This window comes from Cnephaeus nilssonii (genome assembly GCF_951640355.1).
Source record: "Cnephaeus nilssonii genome assembly, chromosome: 5".
NCBI classification, from domain to species: Eukaryota; Metazoa; Chordata; class Mammalia; order Chiroptera; family Vespertilionidae; genus Cnephaeus; species Cnephaeus nilssonii.
This window is the reverse complement of record NC_137076.1, coordinates 5,409,531-5,424,022: the sequence shown is the minus strand read 5'-3', so window position 1 is coordinate 5,424,022 and position 14,492 is coordinate 5,409,531. Positions and strand designations below refer to the sequence as shown.

Below are 14,492 nucleotides of genomic sequence, written 5' to 3'. Positions count from 1 at the left end.
TTCAGTGTTAAAAGCAACAGAAAAAGCGTGTACTTAGGAAAGATGACGCAGCGTGGGATGGGGGTTGGCGAGCAGGACCAGGGGACCGTGGCTGTGTCTTCACTTTGTCTCCGCGTGCACTGCACAGGCATCTTCCCTGCTCAGTGTTTCTGTAACCTCTGCCCTGAAGTTTACAGACACAAAGCATCTTTTTTGAAAATATGTTTTTATTGATTTGACGGAGAGGGAGAGAGAGAAAAACATCAATGATGAGAGAGAATTATTGATCTACCGCCTCCTGCACACCCCCTACTGGGGATCGAGCCCGCAACCCGGGCATGTGCCCTGACTGGGAATCAAACCACAACCTCCTGGTTCATGGGTCGATGCTCAACCACTGAGCCACACCGGCCGGGCCAAAGCATCTTTACAAACACCATCAAAACTGTGACGGCAGGATGAGAAGGTGGCTGCTTTGCAGGCCGCAGCCCTCAGCAGGACAGTAGCCAACACGTTTCATTACATGAAAATTCAAATAAAAGAAGACGGTGCTTGGCAGGTGAATTTGAACAGCTGCAAAGGTTGGTCAGAGGCTGGGACAGATCCCGAGAGGAGCTTTGTCTGCTTTGTTTGTGAGACTTTAAAAAGGCCCCATGTGTTGCCTCAGGGTTCGGTATCGGATGAAAATAGGTGAATGGCGACTTGAGCCACAGCTGTCTCTGGAGGGCGTGGATTGGTTTCTCTGGAGGGAGAAAGGCTGGTTAGATGCTCTCTGGGCGTCTCTGTTAGACATTTCCAGGAGCGGAAAGCTGCGGGCGGCAGGAAGCTGCAAGTCCTGTGAGCAGATAACCGAACGGCTGGCGTGGCCCCCGGAGACGGCCTGTGGCCCTGCAGGGTCTGACCTTGGCCCGTCCGTCTGATCTCGGCGCCCACCACTTGCTCCGCGCCCCTCCGTTCCAGCGGGGCCTCGTTGCTGTTCCTGGGACAGGGCCTTTCTACCTGCCTCGCCCTCTGCTCCCTGCCTGGCTCCTGCCCCCGCCCTCCACGGGAGCGCCTCCCTTCAGAGCTGCCCCGGTCACCTGCTCGGACAGAGCCCTCAGCCTCACTCCGCTCCTGCTCTGTTGATGGTTGAGCGCGTTCCTCCCCGGGGCTGTGGTCTGTGCTGGCTCCTCAGCTGGGGGCCCGTGCTTCCTCGGCCTTGTTCGCGGAGAGTCCCGGCCGTAAGCAAGTTCCCGGCACGTGGTAGACACTCACATATTTGTCGGATGATGAACGATTGTCCACATGTGTCACGGAATGTGTTCATTGGCTGGTTTTGCTTCACCTGACACGGTAGGATTGGAGACTCCGGAACTTGTTTTTCCGGCCCAAGTCTGCAAAGACGAACTTAAGCTCTGCTCCCTGGCGCCGGGTCTGGAGAGCTCGTCACCCACTCCGTGTCCTCCTCCCTGGATGCGGCTCGCATGTTCACACGGAACGCGTGGGGGGCAGGTTGGCAGGTGTTTTATGAAGCAGAGCAAGTGCCCAGAACCTGCAAGGCCAGGTTTTGGAGAAGCTAGATTTGAACAACCTGGATTCCAGAATGTTCAGTGGCGTGCCTGCTCCTTTGGCTGGTACCCCGCCCGCCAATGGAAAGCTGAGTAGGTCTGATGGGGAGGGCGTATGGCACGAAACTGAAAACCAGCCCACTGTCCTCACAAGCCACGAGCAAGGCAGGGAAGGACAGGGTGACTCGGCTTGTTCCCCCGCTGGTTAACGTGGGAAACGATGGAGAGGAACGGAAAGGGTTGTTCCAGCTCCCCATCCGCCACCTGGGGAGCCAAGCAGTACCCCCTCTTCCGTGGAGCAAAGAGGGTGGGCTGCAGTTACGGTTCCCCCTCAACAACTGCAGTTGTGACACCCCTACGGAGATAAACCTACCAGCCCGGCCGGCGTGGCCAGTGATTGAGCGTCACTATGAACCAGGAGGTCACGGTTCGATTCCCGGTCAGGGCACATGCCCGGGTTGCAGGCTCCATCCCCAGTGGGGGGCGTGTTAGAGGCAGCCGATCCATGAGTCTCTCTCAACATTGATGTTTCTATCTCTCTCCCTCTCCCGTCCTCCCTGACATCAATAAAATGTATTTTAACAAAAGATAAACCGAGGAATAGATCATCTCGACCGGACGAGAGCTGCCGGCACGGTGTTCCTGAGAGTTCCCGGAAGCCTGCCCGACGGAGCAGCGGGCCCGGTTGGCTCGTGTGTTTACGGGGAAGCAGGGGTGCTAACCGGCGTCTGTTCAACACCTGCCAGTAGGAAAGGTGTACCCTTAGGATAAAACGCCGTGGGTCCGACCCCGATGTTGGTGCGAACAGCTGACGCTGACCTCCGGTGACCTCGGCCTTTGTGTTCCAGGTCCGCGGGAGCCAGGGGGAGGTCCTGTACATTCTGGACGCCACCAACCCGCGCCACTCCAACTGGCTGCGCTTCGTGCACGAGGCCCCGTCGCAGGAGCAGAAGAACTTGGCTGCCATCCAGGTGAGCGTGTCGCCTCTTGCTGGTGCGGTGCTCAGTGAGGGGCTCAGCTCCTTTATATCTGGGCTGCGTGCACTCAGCTGATTCCCGGTGTCCTGCTTCAATACAGCCAGAAACTCTAAAAGCAGAGCCGTCGCAGCTTGCCAGCATGTGCAGGGGCGGGCACACCGCGGCGACCTGGCCCCAGACCGCGGCGTTCTGGGAGCCCGGAGGGGATGCGTTACATGCTCTGATATTGTCTTGGTGGCTCCTGCTGTCAAGCGCTGCTGATTCATCCGTGGATGTTCGCTGATCGGTTTTTAATTTGATGGCGCGTTTGGCTCCTCGCACGATCGTCTGTAGTTGTTTGGAAAAGGCTTTCTGGAAGAAGCGTACTTGGGGCATCCCACAGCTTTGAACTTCTTAGGATAGTGTGTGAGTCAGGGCGCTCCAGAGAAACAGCCAGGAGGGTGTTTAGCTGTCTGTCTGTCTGTCTGTCGGCCTAACTTCCTACCTACCTACCTAGAGACAGAGGCACAGAGATTTGTTATAGGGACCTGGCTTGTGGGGGAGAGAGGCTAGCAAGACCCCCATCTGCACAGCCCATGTCCCACTTGAGCCCGGAGGCCACAGGCTGCTCCGAAACCAGGGGCGTCGATGTCCCGTCAGCAGCTGTCGGGCCAGAGGGCAGGCGTCCCAGGTGGAAGGTCATCAGGCGGGAGAATTCTCCTCACTCGGGGGAGGAGCACCCTTTTGTTCCACTCAGGCCGTTAACGGATTGGACAAGGCCCCCCCACGCTGTGGAGGGCAGTCTGCACGATTCACCGTTATTCACCGCCATCTGCTTACATGTCAGGCTCATGCAAAACCCCCCAGAGAATGTGTGGGCAGCTACCTGGCACCCCGTGGCCCAGTCAAGGTGACACGTAAAATGGCCATCCCAGGAGGGAACCTGGCTTTTGAATTCTGTATTCCTGTCTTCTAACTTAGTGCTGCTTATAACGTTCGGCTCCGATGCAAACTGTGAGTTGGACTTAGGTGATAAAGAGAATAAGAAAATATTCTGCTGAGAAACTGACTGATCACACGTGAAAACCCAGCCCCTGGACTTTAAACTGCAGAAGAGAGAAGGGACGAGAGTAAGGGAGCCAGCATTCCGTTGAGTATTTACCGTATGTGATGTTCTAGAAGCTTCACACACATCATGTCATTTATTCATAAAATTTCTGAGACTTTAATATTTGCTGAGCATCATGCTGATGTCAGTCAGTTCTGAGTATAAAGCCAACAGTGGCAAGAGGCAGAAAGCACAGAATTAGGTTGTAAATTTACCAAAGTCACAGTCCTGGAGAAATTTCATTTCCTGATGTCATTGGCTGTCCACGTTTTTTCAGTACAAATGAGTGTCGGATAACCAATGTGACGACTGTCTCATTTTGTATGGAAAAATGAGAGATGACTCTTCCTGGAGGGCTGGCTTGGGTGGAAAATGGGATCTTTGGGCAGCCAGATAGATTCAAACCACTTTTAAAATTATTTATGACACACATTAATCCAATTGATCCAGCCACCGATTGAGATGGATCTTTTTTTAATGTGGAGACATTCATTTTTTTCAAGGATCTTATCTGTTTTTGTAGTTTCCTGAGGCAAACTCATCTCACAAGGTCTCAGTTCTGTCATAATTTTAATTTATAGACTCAGCCTGGGTTTCTTTGTAAATGGTACTAATTTCAGGACTGCCTACAGAGCAGACATTTACTTTGCTACCCTGTTGTCTTATAGGTTCTTTAATATTGGGTTTTAGATAATATTACTCTTTGCAAATTAGATTCTTTTCTTCTTATGCTTAAGCAATGCTTTTAAGCTTTCCTGGAGTTCCTTTAGTTGAGGAATTGTTTCCTCTTTCCTGTTTTTTGTTATTAGTTTGTTTGCTTTTTGTTGTTTTTTCTTTAGCATCGGTAGCTCTCTCCATTGCCCCAGTCTTTCAGGGCGTCGCATGCTGAGCTTTGAGCTTTGTGTGAGAACCCTGCAGGCCATCCTTGCTCCCCTCCTGCATTTTCCTTAGAGCGAGCGATCCCTTTAGCGAATGGGATGCTCTGTCAGTATGTGTTTGTCTCCATCTTTTATTTCCCACAGTTGCCCCTCTATGCTCTTGTTATCCTACAGGTCTCTCTCTTAAAAAAATTTATTATTATTTTTTTAAATAATAAATCTTTATTGTTCAGATTATTACAGGTGTTCCTCTTCCCCCCCCCCCGCCATAGCTCTCCTCCACCTGATTCCCCAACCCACCCCATGCCCTTACCCCCTCCACTGTCTTCATCCATATATGTCAGATTTTTGTCCAAATCTCTTCCCGCACCCCTCAGACCCCCTTCCCCCTGAGAATTGTCCGTCCCATCCCTTTCTATGTCCCTGATTCTATTATATTCACCAGTCCATTCTGTTCTTCAGATTTTTTATTCACTTGATTTTTAGATTCACTTGTTGGTAGGTATGTATTTGATGTCTTTTTGTTGTTCATAATTTTTACCTTTACCTTTTTCTTCTTCTTCCTCTTTTTAAAGAATACCCTTCAGTATTTCTTGTAATCCTGGTTTGGTGGTGATGAACTCCTTTAGCTTTTTCTTGTCTGTGAATCTCTTTGTCTGATCTTCAATTCTGAATGATAGCTTTGCTGGGTAGAGTAGTCTTGGTTGTAGGTTCTTATTGTTCATCACTTTGAATATTTCTTGCCACTCTCTTCTGGCCTGCATAGTTTCTGTTGAGAAATTAGCTGACAGTCGTATGGGTACTCCCTTGTAGGTAACTAACTGTTTTTCTCTTGCTGCTTTCAAGATTTTCTCTTTGTCTTTTGCCCTTGGCATTTTAATTATGATGTGTCTTGGTGTGGTCCTCTTTGGATTCCTCTTGTTTGGGGTTCTGTGCGCTTCCTGAACTTGTAAGTCTATTTCTTTCACCAGGTAGGGAAAGTCTGTCATTATTTTCTGTCATTATTTCTTCCAATAGGCCTTCAATATCCTGCTCTCTCTCTTCTTCTGGCACCCCAAAAATCTGGATGTTGGTACGCTTAAAGCCATCCCAGAGGCTCCTTACACTATTCTCACACTTTTGGATTCTTCTTTCTTCCCGCCTCTCCGGTTGGGTGTTTTTTGCTTCCTCATATTCCAGATCTTTGGTTTGACTCTTGGGGTATGTTGATCTATAGTTGAGTTTCTGTATATTCTTTATTTCAGACAGTGTATGCTTAATTTCTGACTGGTCCTTTTCCATTTCTTTGGTGTTCTCATTAAGGTCCTTGAAGGTATCACTAAGTTCCTCGGAGGTCTCTTCAATTTCTCAAAGGTTTTTAGAAGATTCTTGAGTAATCTTATAAATGTGGTTCTGAACTCTGTGTTGTCCAGTAGTTTACTTTCCTCCATCTCTCCTATTCGTGACATGCTTCTGTGTTTCCACATTTTGGCTGCCTCCCTGTGTTGATGGAGTGGCTTTGTGTGGTCAGTGACCTATAGGGGCCGGTAGCTCAGCTTCCCCAATCACCCGAGGTGGTCGCTCTTGGTACACCCCTTTATGGGCTGAGTGCAAAGTCTTGGTGTAGTTAAGCCTTGATTGCTGTTGGAGGAATTGACCTCCAGACCCCGCTGTGTCTATAATGGCAGAACTGCTACGCTGGAGACCCGGTTATGGTACAGGCCTTGTTTCAGTGGGGCTTTGGTGCTCACTGAGTCTGCCTCCCGTATGTGTCACTTGTGAATGTGAGGAATTGAAATCTGGTGTCTCGCACTGACCACTTGGTACCCTGGCTTCTGGATCTCCAATGGGGTGCAGTTCAGTTACTGTCTGAGGCCACCCTGCAGGCGCTACAGCGAGAATCACAGTTCTCTCCTCCCTGCTTGGAGCTTGGAGGTTTTGGATCTGTCTGTACCGGGTTGCAAGTTTGCTAGGTTAAACTGACTGCAATAGAGAAGGCCATTCATATGCAAAAGCCTCCGCTTGGAGCTTGGGTGTGTTTGTAGATTGTACGGGGCGGAGTCTCAGGGCGTCACTAGGCTAGGGCATGGCAGACAGCGATGGCTGCCAGTGAGCCTTCTCTGCCTCTCCGCCATGTCCCCGCGTTTCGGTCTCGCTCCCCTGCACAGCAGACCGGGTTCCTGCGTCTCCACGCCCCAGCACAGTAAACACTTATTCTTGCGCGCAGCTCTGTAATCAAGCGACCCTCACTTTCCGACCCGCTGGCAGCCAGCCCAGCTTCTCCCCAGAAGCTGAATTTCAGAGAGTTTGGGAGTTTGTCTCTCTTCGGGTTGAAGAAAGCAACGCCCACCGCCAAGCGGCTCCGCTGACAGCCCATATCGCGTACCTCAGTTTTTCAGCGTTTGTGCCCTGAGTGCTCCGTCTAGTTGTAGGAGCTTCCGCTCAGCCTGCTTTCCCGTGGTTCTGGGTGATAAATGTTTTGTCTTTTAGTTGTATATTTCAAATTGTTGTGGATGGCAGCAGTTCAGATGTTTACCTACGCCGCCATCTTGGATCTCCTAAAAAAATTATTATTAGTTTTAAATCCTCACCTGAGGATATACTCATTGATTTTAGAAAGGGAGGAAGGGAGAGAGAGAGACATTGATGTGAGAGAGAAACATCCATCAGTTGCCTCCAGTACGTGCCCCAACTGGAGAATCAAACCCCCAACCTAGGTATGTGCCCTGAGTGGGAATGAATCCACAACCTTTTGATGTACGGGATGATGCTCCAACCAACTGAGCCACTGAGACCAACTCTGATCGGGCCATGGCAGGTCTCTATTTGTGAGTAACCACGGTTTTCAAGACCGACACAGTGCCCAGGTTTGTTCAATGCACCCCAGTAGTACTTTTCTTCCTCTATATCAGTTGTGTTTCTTTTCTTGGAGGAAACAGGATCTACAGAAGCCGACTCTCCCACCGTCAGTGCTTCAGGAGGTGACTGCTCAACCTAATGAGGGTGAGGTGGGCGAGGTCAGAATGGGACTCAAACCAGCCAGAGGCTCTGGGAAGCTTCACGCTTGAACCCAGTTAGAATCTGCATCTGTGCGTCTGTGTTCACTCCCCCAGGGTAGCGTTTTTCCTACCTGAACAGTAGCTAGAGCAGCAGATTGCTCAGGGCTCAAATTCGCATCCGCCCTGGGGGCAGAGAGCGGACCTTTGGGTCCCATGGCTGACAGTGGCCAGCCTCCCGATTGGTGGGGGCAGCCTCCTGGGGATTGCATTCCAGAAACACGAACTTGGTAAGAGGAGATCATCCTGTGTCCTGCGTAATATTATGAATCCCCAACATTCCAAATTGCATCTGAAATTTGGGGCACTCAGGAAATTTTTTATTTGAGCTGTACTCCCCGGAGTGGCGTAAATGAGAACCATTTGCGGCTATGTGGCTTTCTTGGTGGAAAACGTCAATACTTGGTCCAAATTTTTTTTGGACAAGGGATTATGAATGCGAGGTCTGTTTTCACGGAGGATCGGAATTTTTTTGTGGAGACTCGATTATATTTCTAGTTTTGTAATTTATTAGATTTTGGAAAAATTGCTTTGGAAATGGTGGTTTAAAATATCTGAATTATTGAAGGAGGATCGTGTAGGCAAACAGTTCTTTCCACAGGCACACATTTCCGAGTAATTAGGGGAACTGTTTGTTCAGACTTCTGAAAACCATGTCCAAGTAAACCACGAAATTCTGAATATGAAAGATGTGGCTTAAAATGAACCAAAAGAATCCTAAGTTCTATGAGAAACGGACGATTCTTAGCTGTTAATTTTGTAGCACCGAGGGAAAAAATGTATATATAATATCTGAAAAATTATTTGACCTCAGTGTTTTTGCAAGCTTTCAAAACGTTTGTGATAGAAAACTCTTTGTTGAAGTACAGAATGAGGTCACTTAACGTTGGAACTTTGAATTCCTTGGACATTTCAGAGAAAGTGTTACATCTCATGCTCTTTGGGATGTGGTTTCCTTCATCCTCCGGGACTTAGTGCAAAATGTTACCGACGTAAATGAAAGGTGCTGGGTGTTCTCGAAAGAGCGGCCTCTGGACCCAGCTGGGGCTGCTCTCCTCCCGAGGGTGAGGCTGCAGGGATGGTCTGAGGGGGGCCAGAGGGCACCGGGCCTTGAGCTGGGCTTGTGGTATCGACATGGCTCCGCCCCAATTCTGAAGTCGGTTTGGGTCCCCGTTACCAGGAGACAGACTTGATTGCTTAGCAGTTGCCCTCCGAGCCCTGCCCGTGTGAGACAGAGACTCAGGCAGCGTTCCCAGCGCCTTCAATATGGCAGAGCTGGGAGAGACTGAGTCTCCAAACAGCAGCAGTGTGGACGCTATGAGCACCGATAGGACCGTCTCCTTTGCCATCAGCCCCGGGTGCTGGCGTGTCGCTAGTGCTGACGCGGAGTCCAGCGGGCAGTGGTACCAACACGCGGCCAAGCAACCAGCCAACAGAAAGGAATGCCAGAACAGCCCACATTATAGTTCCTCCAATTGTTTTTTTTTTTTTTTTCATTTGTCTCTTATCAGATTCATACAAGTAAATTTCGACAATATTTTCCAGACTGTCTGTTATAAAATAGTAAGGGGCAAGGGCCTAGTGATTTTCTTCAATCACACCCTGAAACATCAGTTAAGAGCTTGCCCATCTGTGTTTTAAGGGGTTACCTTCCAGCAAGGGACGGGTTTGTCTTTCAGAGGGTGAGCGTTTGAACTAGAGTGAGATGACACACACCAGCTCTGCTGTGGTCACATGACCCTGTGGGGAGTAGGGGAACTTCGTTACGTCTCAATTTATTATTTTCATTCAGCTTATCCGTAGTTTGTTGGCAGGGCACATGCAGTCTCGGTGGTTTATAGCATACACAGATTTATTTCTCGTTTGCACAGTGTGGGCTGCCAGAGGCCACCCCCTGCCCACGGCTCTGGTCCATGTGGTATCCGACCTCCGATCTGGATGTCCGTTTTCCAGGCCGAGGGGAGAGCAGTGGCCCGGCCACGGGAAGACTCCTAAAGCCCTCGCCTGGACATGCTTCGCTTCACTCATAATCACATTTTATGGGTCAGTGCGAGTCACCTGGTGAAACCTGTTTCCCCCCCCCCAGCATCGCTCTGAGCCACCTGGCAGCTGGAACCCTGCTCCTGGGGAGGGTGAGCATCGAATGCCCTGAGTCCTTACAGGCGGTGCACGTTAAAGCCTTTGGCTTCACCGTTAGATTAACATTAAAGGTCTGCATCTGTCATGCTGTGGAAATGGCTTCCTCCTGATGGTTATCAGCTTCCTCTCCCGAGCGCTCTGCAAGTGACGCTGATGCAGGTTGAGACAGAGGGAGCGTTTGGTAAAGAAGAGCTGAGTGAGAGGTTGTTAGTAGGAAATCCTTCCTTGCTATTTTTGTACCTTTTCTTTTCTCCGTCACCAATTGTCTCTTCCTTGTGTTGATTGTTGACTAGAAGTCTGAACTCCACCCCCGCCACACACACTGGCCCAGATTGTTGAACTCCTGAGCCCGGCAGGGTCGGAGGTCGGTCTCCCGTGGGAGGACTGCCCGTCGGGCGTTTCAGCGGGAGGGCTGGGTTTTCTCCGCCGCTGCCTTCCCAGCACCGTGCGTCCTGCTTTCCCCAGCGGCGTTCACGGTCTCCGTCCACGTCCACGTGTGGACAGCAGCCTGCCCACGATGAGCAGCCCACGCTGAGTCAGACAGACGCCGCGGAACCCCGCGCCGCGGCCTCTCCGGGGTTAAGTGCACCTGCACACCTGGACTCTTCCCTTGCACACAGGAGGCGGTCGCTGTGCGGGTTTGGGACAGCAGAACTGGCCTCCAGCGCGTGGCTCCTGGGATCCATGCTCCTGAGGCGGGCGTTTAGGGGCAGGGGCTGGCGGTCAGACAGCGGTGGCGAGTGAGTGATGCCGTGTGGACGGGAGGGGAGAGTGAGAAGCAGGTACATGAGAGATGCACAGGTCAGCGTTCTGAGAGAGGGATCGAGCCAGAGAGAGCTGGGCTGGAAGGACCTGAGCTCATTGGTTCCCAACTGCGTCCCAGTGTGGAAGTAGTTACACTGCCCAGTGAGGAAGGGGATCCTGCCCAGTGAGGAAGGGGCCCTGCCCAGTGAGGAAGGGGATCCTGCCCAGTGAGGAAGGGGGGTCCTGCCCAGTGAGGAGGGGGCCCTGCCCAGTGAGGAAGGGGGGCCTGCCCAGTGAGGAAGGGGATCCTGCCCAGTGAGGAAGGGGATCCTGCCCAGTGAGGAAGGGGGCCCTGCCCAGTGAGGAAGGGGGATCCTGCCCAGTGAGGAAGGGGGCCCTGCCCAGTGAGGAAGGGGGGTCCTGCCCAGTGAGGAAGGGGATCCTGCCCAGTGAGGAAGGGGATCCTGCCCAGTGAGGAGGGGGCACTGCCCAGTGAGGAAGGGGGGCCCTGCCCAGTGAGGAAGGGGCCCTGCCCAGTGAGGAGGGGGCCCTGCCCAGTGAGGAAGGGGGGCCTGCCCAGTGAGGAAGGGGCCCTGCCCAGTGAGGAAGGGGATCCTGCCCAGTGAGGAGGGGGGGCCTGCCCAGTGAGGAGGGGGGGCCTGCCCAGTGAGGAGGGGGCACTGCCCAGTGAGGAGGGGGCACTGCCCAGTGAGGAGGGGGCCCTGCCCAGTGAGGAAGGGGGGCTGCCCAGTGAGGAAGGGGGCCCTGCCCAGTGAGGAAGGGGGGCCTGCCCAGTGAGGAAAGGGCCCTGCCCAGTGAGGAAGGGGCCCTGCCCAGTGAGGAGGGGGGGCCTGCCCAGTGAGGAAGGGGGGCCTGCCCAGTGAGGAGGGGGCCCTGCCCAGTGAGGAAGGGGGGCCTGCCCAGTGAGGAGGGGGCACTGCCCAGTGAGGAAGGGGGGCCTGCCCAGTGAGGAAGGGGGCACTGCCCAGTGAGGAAGGGGCACTGCCCAGTGAGGAGGGGGGATCCTGCCCAGTGAGGAAGGGGGGCCTGCCCAGTGAGGAAGGGGGATCCTGCCCAGTGAGGAAGGGGGGCCTGCCCAGTGAGGAAGGGGGATCCTGCCCAGTGAGGAAGGGGCCCTGCCCAGTGAGGAAGCACTGGCATTAATTAAACCCTATCAAGTGATGGTCTCCCTGTTCTATGTGGTTCTCTTTCAAAGTCCCCCCACACACACCCCCCTAACAAGCGGCGCCCTCACCTTGGATGGACATCCTAGTGAAGCGTCTGGTGGCTCCCTGCACCCTCCCTCCCAGCAGGGCGCCGGGGGGAGAGCAGCGTCAGCGCTGTGTCCTTCCCTCGGAGCGGGCCCGGCGCTCCTGTGGCTCCTGGCGCTGGGCGGGGGAACGCACCCAGTCAGTGCCGTCTCCCAGGTGGATAGAGCCTCAGAGAGACAGGAGACCGCGGGTGAGGAGCCAGGAGCGAGGCAGCGCCAGGAGAGTGTGGTCCCCCAGGGAGCCCTGGTCTGATCTGCCCCGTGCCAGCAGCTGCCCCGAGTGCGTTAGCGGCGATGGAGACCGTCAGGGAGAGTAGTTTCCTCTTGGGTGTGAGATGGAGGCCACACAGTGATGGGTCTGAGCCCAGCGTCGGACCAAGAGAGGGAAATTAGTTTGTGAGTCGCTGACAGGTACACGGAAAGGGTAAAAATCACATGGAGACCAGTTCCCCACAGCTCTTACATGCGTCGGGTGGCAGTGGGCTCGTCTGGAACGTATGTTACCCAGCAAACGGTCACCGTCCTGCGTAGACGAGGTCTCCTTCATGCAGTCGCGGCCTCAGGTCTAGGCTGCCTCTGTGGGGCGACCTTCACCATTTACTTTCCATCTCAGCCTCCGCGTTGCCGGGTGTGAAGTCCGAGCAAGGAGAGGAGTGCTGATGCAGCTGCCCTGCTGCCCAGCTCCCCGCTGCCTGCTGCCGGCCAGGCGGGCCTGTCTGCTCTGTGTCGTGAGGCAGGTGCTGCTGACCCCGTTTTACACACGAGGGACCTGGGACCAAGGGGAGGTGGGATGCCTGGCCTGGGGAGACGGAGCGCCCCTGTGCACTGCGGTCCCCTGCGGAGCCCCTCGGCCTCCAGGGCAGAGCGTGGCTGTCCGTGTACCTGACGTGTGCACCTGGGCCTCGCATGGCTGCTGACGACCCGATACAATGAGGACATGAACAGCCTTAGAAAACTGCAGGGCGCTGTGCCGGGGGGAGATGCTGTTGTGGCTGCTAAGTGATCTTAGCCTCCGGTCAGAACCAGCAGTGCGGCCCGGGCACCCATCAGGCTGGGGGGATACTTCCTGCTTCACCCCGAGGAGCCCAGGCCCAGCGAGGAGGGCATGCCCACGGAGCCGCTGCCTGCTCTGGCCTAAGCCCGCCTCTGGCCGCTCGCCCTGCCCCAGCTGCCCCAGCGCTTGCTCCCCGGGGGCGCTGGGTCCGTCACCTGGACTGGCTCCTGAGATGGACCTTCGCAGCCGGCCCGCTCAGAGGCCTGGTGAGCTGGGGTGAGGTAGTGATGTTGACTTTTATTTCAGGCGATTTACATAAAGTTAGCCACTCAGAAGTCATGCCCGTTGAATACTGCTGTGTTTTTTCGGCAACTCTTCCGTACTTCCTGCGTTCAGAAGTGATTGCTCTGGGGCGGACAGATGTGGGTGGAGCCCCGGCCTCAAGGGGGTGCTCTCTGGTGGCCGAGGTGAATGTCCTAACACGTGATGCTCCCAACAAGATGAGTCCAATAGGCTCTCAGCCACTACCATGCTCTCCAGCTTCTTTCAGATAGACAGATCAGAGTTCTGTTACGCTTTTCTCTTTTTAAAAACTTTTATTGACTTTTAAAAATTAAGTTAATTGGGTGACATTGGTTAATGAGGTTCTGTAGGGTTCATTGCATCATGAGCCCACCACCCAAAGTCAGCTCCTCTTCGGTCACCATGCATTTGACCCCCTTTGCCCTTTACTGCCCCTCCCCCTCCCCGCTGGGAACCGCCATTCTGTAGTCTGTGTCTACAAGTTTTTGCTTTTCTTACAGAATTCGTCAGCTGGACAAAGGAGGGCTTTGCAATTATTTTAGGATCTAAAGTGATTTTTTGGGGGGGCGGGATTATGAATGAGTCTTAGTTTGCAGATTGCTTGAAGAATGGTAATTAGCTTACAAATGGTTGCTTGGACTGATATTCTTGAGCTCCTGTGAGAAGGACCACATGAAAGTATCTGTATCATAAAAGGCCCTAACCTTTTGCACTCGGATGTCGAGATTAAAAGTACTCTTTGAATGTATCAATAATTTGAAATATAAAAAAATCCAAATAAATAAGTTTGTATGAAAAGAAACTCCAGTTTTTTATTCTACTGCCGCGCTTTGTAAAAGCTGGGGTATTTAAAAAATTAAATCCCGAGTAGAATAAAGGAATCGAGAATAAAGCAAGCGAGTGCAAAGGGCTAACGCCGTCACAACCAACGGAGCAGCCGCTCTTGTGGAGGGTGGGGTGGGGTGCGAGCTACTAGCTGGGGAGAGCTAGGAGCGATGGAGGGTGGGGCGCGAGCTACGAGCGGTGATGGCCAGGGAGTACGATTTCGTGCACCCTGGGCCTCTAGTATTTATATAGGGAGGAGACTGAGGTTCAAACATCTGTGGTTGGTGTCTTATGTTGAATCCTTAAGAAGAATTACCATTAAACAGAGTGACATCTGAACACTTGAGGGGAAACTTCACCTTGGACCTGTCCTTGACCCACCCCTTCGCTCACACCCCACATACAGTCTGTATGAAATTGGGGGCGCTTCGTCCTCAGTCATGAATCTGGCGCCCCCTCTGTTCCCTGCAGCAGCCCTTGCCGGTGGCCGCTCTCTGACCCGGATTAGGACACTAGGCTCCCACCTGTAAGCGCTAAAGGGGAATCTCACTGAGCGTGTTTCCTAACGGGCGCTGTTCTTGTGTGGACGCGGCCATTCTAGTTCCGCGTACGCGGCTCATCTTCCTGACCTATCTGAGCAGCGGTCACAGGGATGGCTTCTGCTGTGGGGACGATGGTCATGCCTGTGCCCTGCCCCGAGGAAGTCACCTTTTG

At 53.2% G+C, this 14,492-nt stretch overlaps 1 protein-coding gene across 3 annotated transcripts in view; it reads left to right on the top strand.

Moving 5' to 3' along the window:
* PRDM5 (PR/SET domain 5) overlaps positions 1-14,492 on the top strand; it is a 119,320-nt gene that overhangs the window by 35,651 nt on the left and 69,177 nt on the right. For all 3 annotated transcript variants that reach the window (XM_079771912.1, XM_079771911.1, XM_079771913.1), the window contains one exon: positions 2,375-2,497. In XM_079771912.1, coding sequence (XP_079628038.1) covers positions 2,375-2,497 — 123 coding nt within the window. The remainder of the gene's footprint in view (positions 1-2,374; positions 2,498-14,492) is intronic.